Source organism: Ceratosolen solmsi, unplaced genomic scaffold, assembly GCF_000503995.2.
Source record: "Ceratosolen solmsi marchali unplaced genomic scaffold, CerSol_1.0 scaffold19, whole genome shotgun sequence".
NCBI lineage: Eukaryota > Metazoa > Arthropoda > Insecta > Hymenoptera > Agaonidae > Ceratosolen > Ceratosolen solmsi.
Genome location: NW_011948443.1, coordinates 103,908 through 128,486, shown reverse-complemented (window position 1 = coordinate 128,486; position 24,579 = coordinate 103,908). Strand labels below are relative to the sequence as shown.

General features: G+C 20.8%; 2 protein-coding genes across 6 annotated transcripts; one reads left to right on the top strand and one right to left on the bottom strand.

The window, feature by feature from the left end:
• The first annotated feature begins 85 nt into the window (after nucleotides 1–85).
• Nucleotides 86–15,508, top strand: carmine (AP-3 complex subunit carmine). 5 transcript variants are annotated; one of them, XM_011504117.1, is made up of 11 exons: nucleotides 86–104; nucleotides 1,973–2,074; nucleotides 2,163–2,314; nucleotides 2,405–2,639; nucleotides 2,707–2,866; nucleotides 4,195–4,308; nucleotides 4,379–4,558; nucleotides 5,566–5,724; nucleotides 5,806–5,856; nucleotides 9,207–9,372; nucleotides 15,490–15,508. In XM_011504117.1, exons 2-10 carry the CDS (start codon nucleotides 2,040–2,042, stop codon nucleotides 9,339–9,341), a joined length of 1,221 nt encoding a protein of 406 aa, XP_011502419.1. In that variant the 5' UTR covers nucleotides 86–104; nucleotides 1,973–2,039; the 3' UTR covers nucleotides 9,342–9,372; nucleotides 15,490–15,508. The 5 variants fall into 5 exon arrangements, with proteins under 5 accessions (XP_011502419.1, XP_011502418.1, XP_011502417.1 ...); XM_011504116.1 differs by lacking the exon at nucleotides 15,490–15,508 and adding an exon at nucleotides 13,331–13,428; XM_011504115.1 differs by lacking the exon at nucleotides 15,490–15,508 and having other exon boundaries at nucleotides 9,207–9,439.
• On the bottom strand, nucleotides 10,028–21,467 carry Arp1 (Actin-related protein 1). Its single transcript, XM_011504120.1, has 7 exons — nucleotides 21,356–21,467; nucleotides 17,304–17,368; nucleotides 16,355–16,681; nucleotides 15,975–16,284; nucleotides 13,820–13,993; nucleotides 12,605–12,667; nucleotides 10,028–10,183 (listed from the first exon to the last, which is right to left on the bottom strand). The coding sequence occupies exons 1-7, from the start codon at nucleotides 21,401–21,403 to the stop codon at nucleotides 10,040–10,042; spliced, it is 1,131 nt and encodes a 376-aa protein (XP_011502422.1). The 5' UTR covers nucleotides 21,404–21,467; the 3' UTR covers nucleotides 10,028–10,039.
• Nucleotides 21,468–24,579: the final 3,112 nt, after the last annotated feature.

Below are 24,579 nucleotides of genomic sequence, written 5' to 3'. Positions count from 1 at the left end.
CTTGTAATAAATTAAATTTTTTTAAGTGGATTTTAATTTTAGTATGCCTTTTTTTATAGTTGCCTGTAATTTTGTTGACGATATAATATTATTGAATATTAAATGTAAGTATTGTGGATAAATTATTTGATTAATTAAAATATGCCTTTTATTTTTTTTTCAAAAGTAAGTTAAGAAAATTTATTTAATTATATTTCAAAAAATTTTTAAACCAATTTAATGTTATTAATATATTTTTTTTAAATTAAGGAAGAAAGAAATAGCAGATGAACTTAAGTATATGGATATTATATAAAATTTATTTTAGAAAATAACAAAGTTACATAATATCCATATTTATTGATTAAAAATAAATTTGAAAATGATAAAAAGAATAATTGATTGAATTTAGTTTATAATAAATTAATTACATATTTATATTTTATACATAATTGACAATGAGTTTCCTTGGATACTTATGATATAGTATTTTATTTGTAGATTTTTTATTCTATAATATTGTCTATTCAGCTCTATCTATTAAATGTCTTTCAATTTTAATAATATTTTTAGAATAAACTTTCATCAAATTCAACTAATTTTATAAAGGTTTTGTAATTGAAATATAATTGTAATAAAAACATGCTTAAATTCTGGAATTTAAATTTGTTAAATTTAAATAAAACAAACTTTTGAATAAAAATAAATTGAATTAATAATAAACTAAATATGAGAATAAAAAAAAAGATGAAAAAAAATCGAAGCATTTAAAATTAATATTTATATTGTATATTACTGGTTATAGATAAATTAATTTTGTTCATAATTCTTGATTTTCTTATTTGCATTAAATAAAATTGTTAATATTATGTAAAATTTACAGATATTTTCTTTAATTGTGAATTGTAACTACATTAGTATATTTTCTTTTTTGAGTGCTACAACTAGTTACTGTTTGTTAATTCATTTTTTTCTGTAATTTACAGTGTATTCAGCCATTTTTAATACATTCTTATATTTCTCAAACACTTTTGCAAAAGGTCAACAAAATAAAGATAGACGAGTTGGCCACAGAACTGCTGAACGTGTTAATAATAAATACATGCTGAATAATGTTAATGATAAATAAAATAAATTAATCTACAATATATATATATATATATATATATATATATATATACACTAATATATAACACTTCCAAGTTTTACTCTTTACCATCAATATTATTATCTGAGACAAAATTGTAAACTCACTAAATTGTAAACTTTACCATTTTATCATGAATTCCTTAATTAGTATTATTATTTCATATTTTGGTCATCCTTAAAAAATTCTTCATGCTACAGATAGAATGTAGGCAATAAATTAAAAGAAAATATTTTATTTAAAATCCATTAAATAATATAGATATAGATACAGAAACACTAACATGATGTTTATCAGGCTAGCATAAAAAAATTCATAATTATTATCTCTGTAATGATATAATTACATACGGCTATTTTGCTAGCATAATGGATAGACTGATTTTGGAGAAAAAACATTGATTACGAAAAAACATTTGTAAAAAATAAAATTATTTTTATTGCTTCTTTCTTTTTTGACAGTCTAACATCCTTTTGTCTATCTTGTTCTATTATTTTACGTCAAATTATCTTATAATCTCATATAGTTGTACTTGTAGGAGCTCTGTCTTTTATGGATATGTTTTATAGAAGCAAAAATAGCCATGTCAAGTTGTTTCAAAACTAATTTTTGTCAAACTTAATATACTGAATGTATGTAAATTAAAATAAATTTTTTTCAAATTATTATTTAAATGTATAAATATATTTATTCTTATAAAATATAATAACCTTATAAATAATTAATCAATCATTTATTAATATGAATCAGTAAAATAAAAATCGCAAATCCTCTTATTAATTGATTATCTAAAATTTCCACCAAATATGTATATACTTGTTTTACATATAATTCTTTCTTATTTAGAACGTTACAACAAAATTGAGGAATTTGATTGATTTGTACATTGAATTAACCATTTAATATTTGGATAATGATCCATAGTCTATTTATTATTAATTCTTCTGGGTAAGATATATAAGAAATTTAATGTTGTTTATTTATTTTATTTTTATTCAATAGTTTAATAGATTATATCATTAATTATACTTGACAGTGATGTGTTCATGGAGAAACATTGGAAGAGTGTTGTTGCACGTTCACTTTGTGAATATTTTTTTGAAGAACAACATAAAGTTTTATCTCCTGAAGATACTCCTCCAGTTATAGCAACTCCACATCATTATTTAATTAGTATTTATAGATGTAGTATGTATTTTATTGCAGTTTGTTCGACGGAAGGTAAAACAATTTAAATAAAAATAAATATTTAATTTCTAAATATGTATATTATTCCAGTTCCTCCATTATTTATTATTGAATTTTTACACCGTGTTGTAAATACTTTTGAAGACTATTTTAGTGATTGCACAGAAATTATAATTAAAGAGAATTATGTTATTGTTTACGAATTATTAGATGAAATGTTAGATAATGGATTTCCATTAACAACAGAATCAAACATATTGCAAGAACTTATCAAACCACCGAATATTCTTAGAACTATTGCAAATACAGTGACCGGAAAGTCTAAGTATGAATTTACATATACAATAATGAAAATTTTAATATAATATACAATAATTATTTCTTTCTAATAGTGTTAGTGCAACGCTACCTAGTGGTCAACTATCTAATGTACCCTGGAGACGAACAGGTGTTAAATATAATAATAATGAAGCATACTTCGATATTATTGAAGAAGTTGATGCTATTATTGACAAGACAGGTGCTACTGTGTTTGCAGAAATTCAAGGATATGTAAGTCTTTATTAATTGAGATAGAAAGAATATATTTAATATACCAGATCTAAATTTTTTATATTTGAATTATAATTAAATAACTATGTAACTTTATTTATAAATTCAAAGAATAAATATTTCATAATTTATACATTCCAATTAACGAAAGTTCAATATATTAATAATGTTCACTTTTTCTATGTCAACAAGTGCTTACTACTAGCTTACACACAGACTATATTAGCCACATATAGAAAATATGAAACTTAACTTTTGATTGATTCATATTTTTAATCTCTCACTCTTTTTTGACATTTGAATTCGATTATTTATAACAGTTACACTAATAATTTCTTTCCTAAAAATCAATAAAAACATAGAAACAAATAATTCATATCATACATATTGTTTTGAAGCTACTTTATTCTTAATTATACAAGAATTCTGATGTATGTTATTCATGGTTATACTACACATGTTCCTAATTTTAATTTTAATTTTAATTTTTATTTAATACGCTCAAAATATATGTAAAGAATTTATTATTCCAATTATAGACAATGTGGTGATACTGCTCCTTTTTATGGTTTACACGCTAAAATCTATTGCTATATTATCAACATTATACACATGCATAAGTGTAATAGGTTGCTTTCCTACCATAAAAGACCCAGTATTAGATCTCATTATAACTATATATCTTTAAATATAATTAATATTAATAACAATAGATATAAATATAGTGTTAGGTATGATGTACAGTATATTAAATGTTATAATGATATTATAACGCATATTAAAAATGATTAAAAAAATTCAAATCATATAAGAAGGGATAGATAAAATAACAAGATAATAAAGTAGGAATATTTATACATATTAAACACTTATATAATTTTTTATATATTAATAACCACGTGTATGTCAATTATTACTATTGCCCTTTATCACTAGCAATACATAACTCTAAAATTTTATTTTAACAATGATTTCTTCAAATCCTTTTAACTTTACACTGGTTGATATTTACAAATTAATTTTTACTTTATAGGTCTCTGATATTAAAGGTGTTTTCTATTATCTTACTTCCTTATTTTAAACATTGTAGGTTGTAGGTTAATTTTGTATATTTCAGTTCGTATCTATTCATGCGAAAGACTTAAATTTTTATTAATGTCTCAAAATATACCCTTGTTATTCATTCATATAAAATTGTTATCGATGATGTATAATATCGAACTTTCATTTTATTTGTTGTTTAATAAAAATGATTAAAGAAAGTAAATTATAGAAAGTTATATAAAACTAATATATATTTCAAAATAATATTTAAGAAATCTGTTTAGATTGATTGCTGTATTAAATTAAGTGGTATGCCAGATTTAACACTCTCTTTCGTAAATCCCAGATTATTTGATGATGTCAGTTTTCATCCATGTGTTAGATTGAAAAGATGGGAGGTAATTATAGTAAATTATTTTCTTAATCATTATTATGTTATAAATTTTATTTTTCATTTTACTTTTTCAGTCAGAAAAAATGTTATCTTTTATTCCTCCAGATGGAAATTTTAGATTATTATCATATCATATTGGACCTCCAAATATTGTAGCAATTCCAATTTATATTCGACATAACATAAATTTACGAGAACCTGGAGGTGGAAAATTAGATATTACAGTAGGACCAAAGCAAACAATAGGTAGAATAGTAAGTATATTTGTTATTTGTAATTTAATTATATGTATGAAAATACTCCATATAATTAGTAATAAAAAAAAATATATATAATTAAGGAAATAATGAGTTACAGAAAAATTAAAATAATAAGTATTTTAATTTTTTTAGATTTACAAAATAATTTAGTTTTCAGGATTATGGAATTCATCCTATATCTCTCGCTTATTAATTTCATTCTACATTTAATAGTAATATTATGTTAACAATGTGTGTAATTTTTTTTTTTATTAATTTGAAAAAAAATATAAACAGTTGGTATTATTAGTTACTTTCATTTATTAGTATCAAATTTACATTTTATATTACTTTAAACTATTGTTCTAATATACATATATTAAAATGTATGCTAATCTTTAATATATTTTTATTAATTATATATAAAATTATTAAAATATATAGCTAGATGACACTAATTATAAAATATAATTTTTGAATCTTACTTTGTACCCAAAATCCGTAAAATATCAAATTCTATTGCTTTTTTATAAAAAATTGTTTTTTCTCTTTATCATGCTTCATTTCATGAATTATTCTCTTGCTAAATTAAGGTGTATATGATATATAAATGTATATTTTTTTAATTTATATATATATATATTTAATATTTAAATACAAATATTCAGTATTATTATTTTAATAAATTCTATATGTGAAATATATAATTTTGTACTTAAAAGAAAACTAGTAGTTAACTCATAATGTTTTATAAATGCTAAATTAATGCGTTTTATGTGGTTCCAAGTTGGTTTATAATTATAATAGTAACCACATATTTTCAATCTATAATTATTATGATTCTCAAACTTTTCTCACATAACTATTAAATAATTATAAAATGTGTACAAGAATGAAATCTAATTGTAGATAAATATTTATTTAATCATACATAATGAGTACAAAATGCATATTAAAAAGTGAAGAATGAAGGTTATTAATTTTATTTTGTATTTAATTTGAAATTACAATTTTTTTTTCAGGTTGAAAATGTTAGTTTGATAATACCAATGCCCAAAATTGTATTGAACTGTAATCTTTTTTCAAATCAAGGAAAATATTCTTTTGATCCAGTTAGTAAAATTTTGCAATGGGATATTGGAAGATTAGATATTTCTAAGTTACCAAATTTAAAAGGATCTGTTAAGTATCTTTTGCTTACTTTACTTCCAAAAATACAAATGTTTTAAAGCATTAAAGTAACATATTTTATTTTATTATAGGTTGCAATTCAAAGTTCTATCATAACTTCAGAATCAAATCCAGCTATAAACGTAAGTATAAATATTTTGTTTGAAATTTTGCATTATTTAGTAGATGTTAATCATATACTAAAATGTATACAATAAAAGTATAATAAATTAAATTAAAATAATAATTTGTTAAAAAAATATTTCAATTTTTCTTATATATAGATTTGTATGTGAGATTTGTTTTACATAAAATCAGATTTTTTATTCTATTAATTATTCTTGTGGATTGAATTTTAAATATTTACATTTTCATTGTATTTTTGCATTGTAAAATTATTTTAAAGCTTGATATGCATTTATTAATAAATCTTTAATTTCAAATAGTTTAATTATCTCCAGACATTAAGTTTATTAAATATTGTTATAACAAAGTGTTTTCAAAGAACTCTGAATAAATCGTGTCAAAATATTAAGATATGTTAATAATAAAATTAAAAATGGATTGGATATACGTTATAAAAAGTATCGTTAATTCCTCACACAAAAAAATAACACGAGACACCGAATTGTATATTAGTAATTATGTGTTTATCCAAGACATTCTGCTTAGTATCATTATATCATAAATATAGACAATCCATTAAATTTTATAGACAGTTAACTTATTAAAATAAATATGCGGTAGCTCTTTACTCATAAATTTTGTTTCATTATTTACACCATTATACTCTGCAAATTTGCTGGTTTATACCTAGTATTTAATTATATGTATATATTATCAACATTTAAACACTTTTTAAAATTTAAAACCAAAATAGTAATAATTTTATATCAATTATTCCTTTTTCTATTAGTGATAGTCATTTTTAAATGATAAATAGAACTGAAAGTGAATAAAATAATTTTAAAACTATATATGTGGCTCAATTATAATTTATCATTCATAGTATAATAATAGTGAAAAAACCAAACAGTCACATTAATAGTACACTGAATCGATTCACTTGTTTATTTCAAAAAGAGAAAGTAAAATTTACTTCAACTCGTATTAATTGTCATATTTACATAAAAATATGTAATAATTCGTAATCGATATAATATAATTTTAATGAGAACCCTAATTTGTCTACGAAATTTCGGTATGCTTTCTAAGAAGATTGTACGTGTAAAATCAACATGCAATACAATTCAACATTCTGTGGTATATATTATATGTAGACTTTTATATTTTAATTAGATAAAATAAATTGTTTGTCTATGCTAATAATAATATAAATATAATGTATTTTATTGAAGAAATCAATTATTTTTATCGTTAACCAATTGAAATAGAATCCTTACTGTCCTATAATAAATATAAACTATCTTACATATTACAAACAATAATTATTATAAAATAATATTAATAATTTTTTAAATCTATTCTCATAATTATATGTATAATTCAATTTACCTTAACATTTTGGCGATTTTGATAGCAAAGATGTAATGCAACATCATGTAATTACATTTGTAATCATATACAATTTGAGGCCCAGGAAATTTTTACATTTTCGAAAATTATATTCATAGAAAGAATATTATTTCTTTCTTTCTTTCCATATATATATATGGAAAGAATATTCATAGAAATTCTAAAAATTCTAACATTGTATCTACAAAGTTGTATTTTCATAAAAATTTATAGTAATTATAAATTCTGGAAATCTAAATTTCAATTGTTTCATGGAAAAAGGGATGTCTAGTAATGAAAATTCATAGCCATGAATATTTACTTGTATTCCATTCTTGAAAGTAATTCGTAAATGTAATTAAAGTTATTCAAATGTCAAAAAGTGTTCTGAAATGGTGTTTCAGAATATAATTAGGTATAGTACGTGTTTACTGTCCCTGGTGTGACAACAAACATTAGAAATCGTCCTCGGTCAGCATGTATGCCAGATACCATCAACTGAAAAATTTGAAGAAAAATGCATTATACGCAAATTATAAAATATCAAGCGAATGAATTATTCCACAATAAATAATATATTGGAAGCAAAATGTAATTAATAAAAGTGATTGTTTCGACAGGTAATCATATTTATTAACGTAGTAGTTAATAGTATAATATTCATATAGTTTCTATGTGACGAACGAAGATCATGATGCCTGAATTTATATTATAATTTTATTTGAATTGATTATTAATCAAATATTGATCGACATCTGCTTAATGAATTATTTTGTTCATTAGGCTCATATAAACTTTTCACGCGCTATATCAGAATAATTGTCAATATTGTACTATTTATTTTGCATAAAACTACGTTTATTTAAATACTATTACATAGAATATATGAAATAAGATGAAGTTTAAACTCTGTATATAATGCTTCTTATGTATACTGCTCTTTGTTTTTTCTGTAAAATCTAAAAGCTTTATTTCTTGATAGATCTATGTTCAAATCTCATTCAAGAACTTTGTGGTTGTATTAAAATGAAATTAATTAAATTTCTATTGAAGAAAGATATTCATTACGCTGACATAATTGAACCTTAAATAAACGAGTCAGTTGATTACATACTCGGATTATATGACTAAAGAACTGCAAGTAATTTGTAACCAAAAAAATGAAATCATTTAATTTACAATGTTCTGAGTTACCATATGATCACATAATTGCAGCGAATATTTTTATAAAATTTAATTACCCAAAAAAAGTTTCCAATACAATGGTAAAGTTCTTTATATAATATATTAAAAAATCCATTTAAAAATATAATAGAGGATATTGCAGTTTTTAATTATTTGATAATTTCCATTGATTTAATTGGTCAATACAATTTAAAAATTTTAATCGGAGGAAAAACGTAATGAATTAGGCAATAAAATTAAATAAATTTATTTTAGTGCATTGTTTATTCAATTTACTAAATCGTCTTCATTTCTTGGCCAACATATTGCATCAAATACATTGCATTCTTTTATGAATTCCAGAGGAAAAGAATCACAGAAAAAGATTTTAGCAGTTAAAATAAAACAAAAAACTTTCTACACGAAAACTACATAAGTAAATTGAAATTTTTTATGGATGTGATAAACGATTAAGTAGGGTAATAGATACAAACATTTCAGCATCATTAAATATATACTGATTACTTAAATATTATATATTAGCTTTAATTTTTCGCAATAAATATCAATTTATTGTGTTTCTAAATTGAAGTAAACAGAAAAAGTATATATCGATAATTAAATTAATTTTTAAATATTATAAATACAAATGAAATATTCTTGTATATGATTTTATCAGTTATTAGTAAAAACATTGAATATTTTATACTAATAAACAATGTCATTAATAGAAAATTTGTAATTTTAATTTTATATTATACTAATATTGTCACAAATTCAAATTTGAATTTTTTTTTATTTTTTATACTTTTAGGTTCATTTTTCTATTAATCAGCTAGCTGTCTCAGGATTAAAAGTCAGCAGATTAGACATGTATGGAGAAAAATACAAACCATTTAAAGGTGTTAAATATGTAACTAAAGCTGGAAAATTTCAAATACGCGTATAACCAAATAGATAAAGTGCATGTGCATAGTATGGTATGTAATCAGTGTTTATAAAAAATAAAATCATGTAACGGAAAAATTTGATATAAAAGGATTTTTAATACGTTTGGTTTATTTAATTAATATTCAGACAATAATGAAGATTAATAATAAACAATGACTAGTGCTTGTATATTAAAATATTGAAATTTGTATATTAGTGTATATATTCTATTCGGGGTTAACCTGTGAAAACATAAAATTATAAACTTATATATAATAAAACATTCGTTATAACAAATTATTCTTTTATGAAAATACTAAATTTCTTACTGTTTATGGAACGTGTATTATTAACCGCAGTGTTATAATCATTTCATATTAAATTTTTATTTATATATAACATCTCGTTTTTATATACAAACTCGTCACATTTTTTGTATTTTATTTTTATGTTGTGTATTATTTATTATAATACAATTTTAATTTTTTTTGTACAATCATTTGCAAAATATCAATTTAGCATATTGATTACATTTATAATACTCACATATACAAAAGACGTATAGATTTAGTATGAAAAGCGTTGTAAGATTATATATTCCATTTCTTTATCTATTATAAAGGATTAATATTTGTCCAGAATTCAATATAAAATTAAAAAAGGTAATATTACAGTTCATCATATTTAAATTAGAAATATAAAATTATTAAATTATATTTAAAAAGTTTTGCGATGTATTGCTCGGCGTCCTTCTTCATCATATTCACGTTTACTAATCCACATTTTTTTAAAAGTGTCCAATGACGCTAATATAGACCCACCTATCCACGTACTGTATAAGCGTTCTTGCGGTGCAGATATCTAAAAAATATGATAATATAGTTTAATTTTATAAATCATTACTTTTCAATTAATTTTAAACCGAGTGAATTTCTTAAATATTTTAAGACGATTAGTAACGAATTAAAATAAAACTAAACGTTAATAGAAAAGAATATATATTCCAATTATAATAATATAATGAATATAATTTATTTTGATGATATGTATTTTGTAATAAAAATGATATTTCAAGAAAACAGTTTTTAATTTTATCGTATATAGGTCTTTTCTAATGTTATTATAAAGCTATAAATTTTATTTACATTAAAAAAATATTTGTGTTTAGGACTGATTTTATAGACTTTTATTTATTTATATATCTCTTTTTACAATTATAAAAAGGTATTCTGTAATAATTGATAAAAATAACAAATTAGCAATACAGTTTGAATGCAATGTACGAATCCACTAATGTATAAAACAGAAAACAGATTTGGTCGATTAAAACGTATTTAATACAAATTTAAATAAATTTCTTTAATTGCATTTATATATTTATATTTCTTTTTTCAAAATTATATTTTTTAAATAAATCAACTCTGCTAGTCAACTAATAAATGATATACGGAATTTACAATAAACAAACTATATTTATTGATTTTTATAAATCATTTTATTTCATTAAAATACAGATAAGAATAATTTAAAAAATAATTTTGTAATAATATTGACGTATCAACTATTTCAAAATCATTTATTTGATTGTAATTCATAATGCATATATATATACATATATGAAGCAAAATGGATTTAAAAAGCATATAGGTGAAACGCATTACCAACTCCTAAAATGACATGTAATACATTTTTTTTTTAAATTAACTTAGTAACATTTACATTAAAATTCGTTATATTAGACTCGATTTTCTTAAATTTTTAGAAAACTTACAAATTAAGTGCATCAATCATGTTCAATATTATATCTATATTTTTATTTGAATAACTATGCAGTCGAATCCGATTACTTTTTACCAAAATTTTTAAGTATTCGCAGTTTTAATTTCTTTATAGAAATTGATTAAAACTATTTCAGTAATTTAGTACTACTTCAAAAAACAAATTAACTATAAATATTTGGCGATTACGAATTGAATTTTTTTAAGTGAATGCAAAAGAAGAATGAATGTAGTTAATTGTTGAGTATTTTACAATAGTGAAACAATTCATCAAATCAAATAAAAATATGAGTCCAGCAAGAGGACAAAACACAAAAATAATGGCTTGGCAAACCATTTAAAAGAAATTTATATTTCACTGAATTATAATTTTAATAAATTAAGATTTTCTTAATAATATCATTAGTAACGAAAAAATCTTTTAGACTATCAAATTATAATTATATATATTTTTTTATTATAATTTCAAAATTTATACTTATTCAAATAAAAACAATACAAAAAAAAACTGGCTCTTCAATGATAAAAATAATAAGGCGATCAGTAAATTATTGTTTCATCTCAAATGATATCTTTAAAATAAATAAAAATATATGAAGGTAATTATGGGATAATTACGGGATTGAATTATACAGAAGTAATTTTGATCATTTTAGAAATACTTGTTTTAGTGTAAAATTGCAAAACTATATTTGAGTAACATAAATGTGATATACTAAGAGCTAGAATAATGTTTACTAGTATTTATCATATTTCTCATCCTAATTACGATGAAAAAAAATTACTCATAGAATAACGGTATTACCTAAACATTTATTCAGTATTGATATGAGAATAGTAATATATTGTGTACGTCAATTGCATTACAAATTATAAAATTATTTTATAAAAAATGCCCAGAAAATTGCGTAATTTTAAATATAGTAACTATATTATTGATAGACTTAAAACTTGGAGAAAATCCTATTAAATATTGTTTTTTATGAAATATAATTATATAAAGTAAAATTACTTGCGTAACATCACAACAAAAATTTTGTGAAGAATCATACATATGTATTAAACAATTATTAAATTATAATTATTATTATATATTATATATATAATATTATATAAATTAAAATAAAACAAATTAAAATATATTAAATATGTATTAAACAATATATACCACATGATAATTAAAATTAGAAAATAGGTAATATCCATATTTTTAAAATTCTTGATATAAATAGCTTTTTGAGAAATAATAGTTTAAATAAAACTCTAGTTATTTTAAAAATAATATACAATATATTATTCGATCATAATTTACATATAAATATTTTACAGAAATTATATTTTACAAATAAACGCTTATAAATATTGCTAAACAAACTCGAATAATAGTATAACCAACAAATGAATTATTTACAATTTCATTTTTAATATAAACTTCACTGCATTATTATAGACTTTTATTTACTTTAATTTTTATATAAGTTATATATTAATAAAAGTAACTTACCCGTATTTTAACATCTTTTGGTGCCATTTTACGTATTTCAGATAATAGTCTATCACCAAATCCCTATAGATATTAATAAAAAATTAATTATTTGATAAATGGTATTTAACCATAATTTTAGGTAAAAACGAAAGATTTTTTTGTAAAAAAAAAATTTATGTATTAAATAATAAAAAAGTAACTAAATTATTTCTATACATATCAACTTTTATTTTTGTCACGATAATATGAATGTTTGATCAATGTAATATAGAATAATTTGAAATTAAAGAAGAATTTATAAAGATTTTTTATATATATTAAAGGTATTATCTAAATTCATATGCATGTTGTCATGTAAGAATTAAATATTAAATTACTCCACAGTCTTCAAAACTAATGCACGTACTACTCTCTACACTTATCTCATTGTACATTATGAAAAATAATCCATAAATGAAATAGTATAAAATATATATAAAAATAAAAGAAAGAAATATTACTGACCATATGAATACAAAGAATAATTACTTCAATATAGTATTTACGTATATCTGATAAAAATATCTTAAAACGTAAAACTTACATTAAATTTTATGCATAGTTCTCAAAACTAATAAGTACATAAAAATAACTCTAGCAAACTTTATTTTTAAAATATATAACAATTACGCGCCATAATTAGAAAATCTTAAATAAATATTAAATTCTATAACTTACTTTTGTGATATTTCTATATAACCTTAGATTACCTATTATACTATGAGGGATATATTATGAGATAATTTCATAAAAAACAATAGTAACAAAGAATAACAAACAACTGACCGCCAACATTAAAATAAATTCCTCTACATCTCAAAATTAGTTGACAATTATATATAAGTATGAGATCTTTTAGGTAATTGAATATAATCATTTTATTTTCATTACACTTGCAAAAAGAAAGATGAATATAAAAATAAATGATTTTATTAAAAAATATTTTTTTTTTACAGGACTTAGATCAAAATTAAACTAAAGATATAACTGAAATGAGGTATTAGTAATTGAACCTACACATTAGTAATTATTGAATTAGGTAATGTTTAAATTGGTTCGATAATTAAAACACCTTGGATAGGTTATAAAATTAACAATACGATAGTAAAAATATTAAAAATATTAGATCCTTCAAAAACATTTATAGAAAATAAACAAATAAACGTTTAAAAGAAATATAGATATATTACTTACCCGAAATAATGTAGAACCACCAGAAAGAACAATATTTTGATAAAGAATTTTCCTCAGATCCAAATCTGATTTTTGAATAGAGTACATAAGCACTTCATGAAGTCCTTCATATTCTTCTCCTATTAAATCAGGGCGGAATAATACTTCAGGTGCTCGAAATCTTGCTGGTCCAATCTAATAGATATCACACATATATATATATGGTTATAACAATAATTTAATTAAAATATGAATAGAAATAACAATTTTGTTTAATTTTGTTTCCCATACTTTTTGTAAGATGTCTAAATAATTAGTTTTATTTTCGGAATATTAATATTACAAATACATTTATATTTATATTAATTAAAAGGATCTGAGTAACTGTGATTGATTTAAATAAGTGCGTGGAAGTAACTTGCTTGAAATAAAAACATTAAATAAGATTGTAAGTATAAGCTTATAACTTACTAATAAAATATGTAAAAATCTCATGAATGTATGAATAAATACCAACAGAAATTCAGATTAATTTTATTTGTTATTTGTCATATTGTTCAAAATTGATTAATGTGACAAAAGATTACTTCTTGTGCTTGCATAATTATCTTGTTTAATTTTTATAACTTTAAAAAATTTCGTAAATATTTTTCTACTTTTATTTACTTTTTTTACTGCTACAGTACTTTACTTACTTAGTACTGCACAGTACTAAAACAATGCATGTGTATGTATTTAAAAGTAAAATATTAAGACACTAAATTACTTTATTTTAATTTTTTATTCGATTTTTACAATACATATGTCCTTGTGTATTGACCAAATGGATTGTTATGAATTAATCCAATTAATATTCACATTAATAAGAAATATTAATTTTATTTACATTGTATTTCCTTAAACATATACAATCTGTATATCAATTCTATTATACATACTTTATTAATCACTTTTATAAACTTTAAATTAATAGATGTATTGTTTATGTTCAAAAACATAAATATAGTATTCACATTAGTATATAAACTTCACTTAAATAGAATTACTTTTCATTATTTATACAAATTAAGCTGCTTAAAAAATTAAATTGGCAACTATAAAATTATATTTAAAATTTTTAATTATATAATTTTACATTGAATATATTGTAGAATTTTTAAATAAGTCTAATAAACAAAGTATTTATGTAATTTAGGAATGGACTTGAATTTAAATTTCAATTTGATAATTTTAGCATCAGTTTGATAGTAAATGTCATCAACAGAACATACAAAAACTATATGAACAGTAATTTTAAAAAGATAAAAATTACAATTATTTCAGTAGTTAACTTTTGAATAAATAATGACGATCCCATTTTATAATTAAAACAAATATAATTATATATATAAATTTTTCACTCACGATAATATACATAATTATAAATTTTTCGTAAAACTAAAATTAATTACAAAGTAAATATTACATTTTTTAAAATTATTTATATATCATACACTTGAGATTCTCAATTAAAAGGTTTTTACTATAAATGTTCCATAAAATGCAGTAATTAAAATAAATATTTTAACTAATTTTATTGACAATAAATAATATAAAAAATTAATTAAAAACATTTCATTATGTCATAAATATTTATGATATATTTACATTTAAGAAATTTCATAAGTCAATATATTTTACATTGTATTCAGCATTAATTAGTTTAATTGGCTAACGAATAAAAACGCTGAGCTAGTAGACGCTGTTAAAAGTAATTTTTAAAAAAGGTTATATGGGAAAACTGAAATATAAAAGGTGAAAAAATAATAATCCAATGAAAGCATGAACAAAAAAGCAAAATTAATGATTCGATAATGTAATATATTATTGTTTTATTATATATTGTATTAATTAATGGAAAATCAATATACTGTATGTAAAAAAAATAAAAATTATAAACGAATAAATAATATTTGGAACATAGAAGATTACTTTAATATTTCATAGTTCACACGTTCATTAAAAAATAACTTTTAATCTTAAACATTTAAGAATAAATTCAAGAAAAAATTCAGGATAGATACATTAAAAAATACATTGAAAATATTCAATTTTAAATTTCTGTAAATGAATTGTGAAATTTATAAATTATCTTCATATATCGATCAATTAAAAACTTATTAACAATGTTTAGTACCTCTACATGGCTTCCATCTGGTAAAGGAAATATAAATTTTTCTGTATCAACAGTTTCTTCTTTTTGTGGATTACTCGCTAAATAACAAGCACGTTCTTTTATAATTCTAATAATTTCAAATTCAGCAGTAGTACTTAAATTTATTCCTTCTTTTTTTAATAGAAGCTTAAGATATTTTGTGACATCACGACCCGCAACGTCTATTCTAATTATACTATGAGGCATTGCAAATCCCTCATAAATTGGAACGGCGTGTGTAACACCATCTCCAGCATCCAAAACTACTCCAGTAGTTCTTCCTGTTGCATATCTAACAATGACAAATAATTTTAATTTTTTCAAATATTTTAAGGTATTAATGATTTTTTAATTAAACTTACAAGCTTAATACAGCTTGTACGGAAACAAATAAAGCTGGAACATTAAAAGACTCAAAAAACAGTTCGGCTGATTTTTCTCGATTTTTGCAAGGGTTTAACGGAGCTTCTGTCAGTAGTACTGGATGTTCCTCACTAAAGGTTGATAATTGATCTTTACTGTATACGTAAGACCATATTCGCTCCATATCATTCCAATCATTAACTATACCATGCTCCATTGGGTAACGAAGTGTTAATAGACCGCGATGTTCTTCAGCTACCGGGCCAACAAATAAATCACCTTCTAATGCCCCGGCCATAACTCTAGTATGTTTTGGTCTTCCAATACTAAAAATCATAATATCGATTTTTTATTAAAAATTAAATTAGTTTAAAATAAAAGATGTATTAATTTTTCCAAAAAATGTTATATTTAATAAAAGTACACATGTCAATAAAAAATACAAAAAAAGGATCAATGTGCAATCAATGTGATCAATGTTTAAATTAATTACTTAATCAAAAACTTGATTAAGAATATATAGTTATTAAACAATAACTACAATAAATTAAAATGATCTATATATTTTAGAGATTTTAATAATCTTATCACTTGATATTTATTTATATATTTTTTAATAAAAAAAAAACGAAAATAAGCCACAAAAATTCTAAAAATCCTATAATAAAAACTTTAATAATATTACCAATATTTTTTTTAAATCAGTGGACGGAAATACTGTTATCCTTGAAGTTATAATATTGAAAGTGAGTTTTCTGCCGCACTAAAAATATTTTTGGAAATAATAAATTCATACTTATTTTTAATATATTAATGCAATATTAAATAAAAAATAATTTTCACTTCTATCGTTCTATGATATAGCCCCTTATATTGATATATTTCATTGATACTTGTATTTAATAAAAAGATAATCAAATAAGGATAATTTTATTATAGTTTACTTACTAATTTGGAAATCTGCATTTTGGTATTTGATCTCCGGCAAAGCCTGCTTTTATAACTCCAGATCCCTGAGAAAAATGAAAAGGGTTAGTACTACATAGTATAAAAAATAATATTTTGAAATAATATAGATTTGTAATTTTCTATAATAATTGTTTTTTTTATCAGTTACATTAATTCGTTCGCTCTATATATAAATATAATCTCTATATATAAAATCATAGTAGTATATATATAAAAAAACAGAATTTAATGAATTTTGAAAGTGTTTAAATAAAACAATACCCGTGAAATATTAAAAAGATACATATATAATTTCTGAAAAAAGGTATTTAAATTTATTTTGTCATTTGACAATGTTTTTCATGCTATTTTCTTTTGATACTATTAAGAACATGAATACATACGACTGAAGTGGATTTGTTGCGTTGAATATTTTGAAACTTGCTTACATTACTATTACAATTATTCTAATTATTTGTTATTCGTAATTAATAAATTTATTCTTTTAATTATATTTAAAACATATTATTATATTATTATCATTACATAGTAACTAATATTATTTGTAATTTTAATTATTTTGAATATGTGAATTCATAATTATATCAAACATATATTTCACTGTCTCATTCTTATTGAAATAAGTACTACCAAAATCTAAAATTAAAATCTAAAATGCAATTCTAGACACGAATATAGTAGTTAACATGTTGGAAGAATTAATAATAGGTCGGATCTTAATATATTACGACCAATGTTAATACTAAGCGCAACTATATAATCTATTTTTTTTTTAATATTTAGGATAAGAAACTCATGATACATATGATCGACATCCAAGAATTGCTTTCGGTATGTATATAAAGGGATACATGAAATGAGTCAATCACTCTCAATCGTTGTTTTTTAAGCATTTCTAACTTAGTATACAAGAAATTGTCTTAATATATCTATCCATTATCGAATACATATCACCAATCCATCTAAACCAAAATTGATAAAATCATAATGAGAAAATTATAAGTATACCAAATAGCATTTAGTATTACAAATTCATAACTAGTATTTCCCATGCTCGAATAATAGTTCTTAATTATATTTATATAAAAACACTTTACTTAAATTTTAATTTCTGAATATAACTGTATTTATTTTATAATATTAAAATAATTTATAATTTTTCGTTCAATCATTCTGTAAATCAATGAAACCAGATCCAACATTGAACGAATCCAGGATGAAACAAGATAATATTGTACTGTTGCTAATTTCTTTGTAATTAATATATAAAATTATAAATATCCTTATTACTTATGGTTTTTATTATTAATTTTCAAATTGTTTAATTATAGAGAATTAGTTTTTTTATATTTGTATGTACAAAAATAGTTCTAATCAAGAAATATATATTACAATATTTATTTGTAAAATTGTATTTTACGTATTTATTACTTTATCATTAATTGCATTCTTGAATTAAAAATATCGTTCATTATACAGTTTTTTTACACATAATGAGGTATATAAGTTTCTTTTTATTTTGAATCCTTCATCTACATAAAAGTATTTACCACATACCAAAATTAAGCGTAAATAATCATGTATTTAACAATTACAACTTTACTTATCTTCAGAGGTAGAAATTTATTATTGCTAATTAAATAAAGAATTTTATAGCTTTTTATTTTTAATCGATCAACTCTTTCATATTACTCTTAATATGTTTACAAACCATTTCTGCTGTGTAGCATGAAGCCACATATTCTATATGAAGGTTTAAAAAAAATAATTTTGATACTTTTGATACTTTTTACATTTTGTCTTAATAATCTGCTATTTGTAGCCCATCTGCTTTGTATTTATATTTTATTTAAGCTACATTAAAAGTATTTATAAAATTATTTATAACAAATTGTATTCAAAGATTTTTCCATATTTATTATTTAAATTTCTACATTGATTATATTATTAAACATATTTAATAACATTGTTTTATACATTATATATTTACTAAAAATGATATTTTATGTCAAACTTTATTAAGAATTTTATTTGTACCAGTAAAAATAGTAACATAATTTTTATTAATATTATTTAACTTCATATAAATTGATTTGAAGTTAATTATAATGAATTTATTTATAAATTATTGATTAATTATACATTTTCATGCTTATATTTATTTACAACTTCTTTGTGTCATTCTTATATATCTACTTGATTTGCTATTAAATTCTAAACTAGATTGCACTATCCACATGCAAATAATTTTCATAAAAGCAAATCTTAATTAAGGTTTGCTTTGCTTACTTATTTAGTTACCACATTTTTTCTTTCTTTCATGAAATTATTTTTGTTCAGACTTCCCTATACTTTCCCATATGTATCTTTTCTAATAAAATAAACAATGACTTTATCCTGCACTATATTTATTAAGCTTAATTATTTTTTTCTATTTATCATTTTTTAATCTTTGAACACTATAACTTTTTGTAAAAATTAATTTTATGCTATAGGCATTTCAGCTAAATAAACATCTATTGTTCTAATGATTGATATGTATTGTATCTACTCTAAAGTGTCAATATTTCTTGTTTTTACGCTAAATGTAACATTTAGCTAAAATAACATTACATAGATTTAATCTATGACTATCTGCTATTTCAAACAAGTCTTTGGATTACCTTTGGATACCCCAACTTACTTATTATCTATATTATTTTTAATTAAAAAAATTTAAATATTATCTTTAAATATCTAAGATATACATATTAATTGTCTTGTTACCAATTAACTGATGAAAATAATGAATAGGAAATCATAGTATACAAGTATTACAAATTATAATTAAAACCCTTCAACTTATTATACCAACATTAAACGGTATATGTCAACTAGTATAAAAACGGAAGTGTTTCAAATTTTGAATAATCTCATAAAATTAATTTTGAATTCTGAATCTATTTCACGAATTAGATATTTTTTGTAATGCAGTACTTCGTATATATTATATTTCACAAAATACTTAACTATAATATCATTATTATTTTTAATAATTTCAAATAATATAGGCAGCAGATAATATACTATTATATAAAAATAATTTTTCACATGTACAATACATAGTTACATTGAAAATTTTTAACACATTATTATGATTGCAGATAATTAAATTAATAAGTATATGTACTTTTATTTATTATATCAATTTGGTAATTTATTAACTTTATGCCGACTGTATATTTATACTGAAAAGCTATTTGTAATCATGTAACTTCGTATTCCACATTTTCAAATACAACAAAATATTATAAAATATATCAACAAGAAAGAAATAAGTATAATATACAAGTTATTAAAATATGTCGAACATATATTTTTTCCACAAAACATTTAATTTCAAAATAATTTGAATAATTAAAAAAAAATAATATGAACTATATACCGGAAAAAAATTTATAACATGACATTTTAAAAATAATTAAATTATAAATGGATAAATGATACCAAAATGAAATATAAGAGAAATATTTAAATTCCGACTTTAATTTTAATTTAAAAAAAAATTAACTTCGATTAAATTAATAAAGAAATACAAAATTATAGTGTTTATAAAATTGAAAATTCAAATAATATATAATTTGTTAATAGACTAATCAAATTATATTTGAAATTATTTTATTTAATGACAGATGATAAATATAGAACAAAACCAATATTTATATATCTTATTACAAGTATTATTAAAATATCTTCATTATCCAAACTAAATAAAATTGATTTTGATTCATATATATTAAATGTGATTTTTAATTATAATATATATTTCATAGTTAATACAAATAATGCATTCTTTGTTTAAATAAAATCTAATCAAATTAATTGATTATACCTGATATTAGTAAAACGATTTTGATAAATGTTTATTATATTGAAATGTCATATTATTACTAATTTATTTCTTCCTTTCTAAATATTTTTTAATCAATAATTATAACTTGTTTTAAAATACTTCTCATATAATCTTTTCATAATAATTAAATTGTACTTACATTATCTATTACAACTGGCTGATTAACAATCATATCATATGGTTCCATTGTTTTAACAATATTTTATTATAAATTTATATCGAAAACCCGTATTTGAATAATACTATAAGCACTAATAATGAAAACTATAATTAAACATTGTAAGTTAATTTCAAATTTACCTGTACACAATATTTAATAAAAATGTTTATATATTTGTCTGTTATTTTATTTCAAATTTCTCTACTCATAGTTAAATATTGGCAAGATTATGTCAATTTATATAATCTTTAAAATAGTGTCGTAATGTTAAAAAAATAACGAATAAATTGAAGCAATACCTTTAATTATTTTATGTATATTGAATAAATAAATCTATATTTTTAAATATTTAAAAAATACGTATTAAATATTTTACATCGTTATTAATAATTTTTATTATAAATAAATTACTTTTAAACTTTTCGACAAACTTTCGATAGAAGTTGCCTAAATTGATTTAAACTAAAAAATTCGAAATAGGTTATATACAGAAATTTTGTCACGAATTAATCAAGAATAATTAATTCAATTTCAAAAGAGTTCTCCCTAGAATGGAAAAATCAATATTATTTGTAAATCAAACTTGGTAAAATACTTGAGGTAAGCAATCAGAGATGAAAACTTATTGGTTCTTGCAAATGCGCGCATTCTAATAAAAATTCTTAATATTGTAACATTTCGTTTAATTATATTAATTCTTTTTTACTTTTCCTGATTTTTGTCGTAATAAGTAGTGGTAGATGAAACATTTAAATTAAATTAATAGGAATAATTTAAATTGTAAAATTAAAAAATTAATAATATTTTTCTTATAAATCAGTAAATATATATATGTATATACAAATTTAAATTTAAAAAGCATTAAATCATTAAACTTTTAAAAATTTTAAAGTTATGAACGATAATTAAAATGAATCCAATAGAATGGTATTAATAAAATAATTTAATTTATTTCTAAAATTAAAATTGGAAGAAATAATTTCATATAAATAATAGCTTTTATTGTTAAAAAGATAATATAATTTATAATATTTTATAATTTCGGTATTTAACAATGTATTTATATTCATGTTTTATTTTTATCTTATTCTACAACTTTACCTCTAAAATATGGACGACAGAATGTTGAATATCTTGTATATTCAAATAGTAAATAGTAAATAGTGTTAAAAAAAAAAAAAAAATATATATATATATATATATATATATATATATAAGAAAAAAAATTGTAAAGATTGGGACTTTAATTTCTAATAAACATAGTAAAAGAATATACAGTTTGTTGAAATTTATTATAAATTATAAAAAGATTCAAGTACATAACATAATCATGAAATTATAAGATCACTAAAATATAGTAAAATGAAAAAAGAGAGTAAACGAATTACTGCTAAAAAGTTTTATTTTCATATATATATATTATCTTAATTCGAATGAACATTATTAGTTATCTAAAGAAAGTAACAAATCAGAAATTTTATCAACTTAAATTACTGCAAAAAAGTACGTTTGTATATAATAAATCATGAGATAAGTAAAACACCGCAGAATAGCCGAGCAAGAGCAAGTGAATTCCATATTGTAGAAAAATAAATCATTTTTAAATTTTATAGACATGGCGTATTATAATAACTCTATATTAATCTAACATTATTGACAATGTGTATAAACTTTATATTAATACGGCGGCCCATCAATACAATGGTTTAGAATAATTTATTTTTTGTAATCAAGTTGTTGAATGTTTTTTTATCTGTCGTGATAAACAGCATATTATTTATTATATATTTATTATATATTATATTATACAATTAGTTTAAATATAAAAATTTGATATTATTTTTATATCATAAAATTAATATTTATATCTATATCTTAGACATTTAAAAATAATATTTAAATTATTTTAATTAAAAATAATATAGATAATTTTTATCATAAATATTATTTTATGATTCCGATTTACAGAATATGAGACTTCTAGTTTTCAAATAGTTGATTTTGGATATATTCATATTTTAATTTATCAATGCATGTGTAAAAATTGTATGACCATATCTGGATGAGCGTTTATTTATCAAATTTCCAATGTATTACTAAATATTTTATAGAAACGCGATTGGTATTAACAATTGATTAACTGAAAATGGTTTTTGTCTTTCATTTCTTTTTATGTGATATCTTTTTTAAATATCTCTATATAAAGTAATCATTGAACATCCATAGTAATATATATTCGCAATTATTGTGCTACTATTCTACGATTAGGTACAATTCAATTATTTATTCCTTATATCAGATAGTTTCAGTGACATTCATAATACCATGTCAAAATTTATGTATATAAAACTGTTGTACATTAATGGTCTTTACCGATTGTTTTTAAAACACTTTTATTCAAACGATTATAATTTTATCATTTTTTATAAAAATTATTCATAAATGCATCTAGATTTTTAATTCTTCTTTATATAATCATAAATATAATTTCATATTTTTTTTACTTAATTTTCTGTAAAATCAAGCTTTATAAAATATTTATATTTAGGTTCAGTTAAGAATATAATTGATTTTTACAACTTTTTAAATTATATATAATTAATTAATTATAAAACCTTAAAATGTCATTGATTTAATGTATGAAACCATTGGTCTATTATTTTTTAATGTTTCAAAATGTAGTATAAAAAAAAAGAAAAGGGGAGAGTATCAAAATTTTCAATTTTAATTAGAAAGAGCTTAACATTTTCCTTTATAATTTCTATATACATATAATTACTAACGTTGACTAGAATATGGAACACTCTATTCTGCGTATTAACACATTTCATAATCGAAAAAAATCAACGCAGGAATTCAAACATACTGTGACAAATATCATTTTCAATAATTCTAAATTATGCCATAAAATGTATAAGCAAAATTGGATTAAAGGTAATCATAGTAATAATTTAATAACAATAGTAATAATTAAAAGTAATAATCCAATAATTTTTAATAAATTGTACCTATCCTTTCTATTTATTATTTTGACAGAATTCTTTTTACACGTAGATCTAATTATTATACAGCAATAGATATATGTAAATAAATTGTCTATTTAAATTATTTCCACTATCTATTGCCATATAACGAATCTACATATTATCGGTATTTGATTTTTTGCATATGATCTTCTGAAAATACTGTAGCACATATCGAGA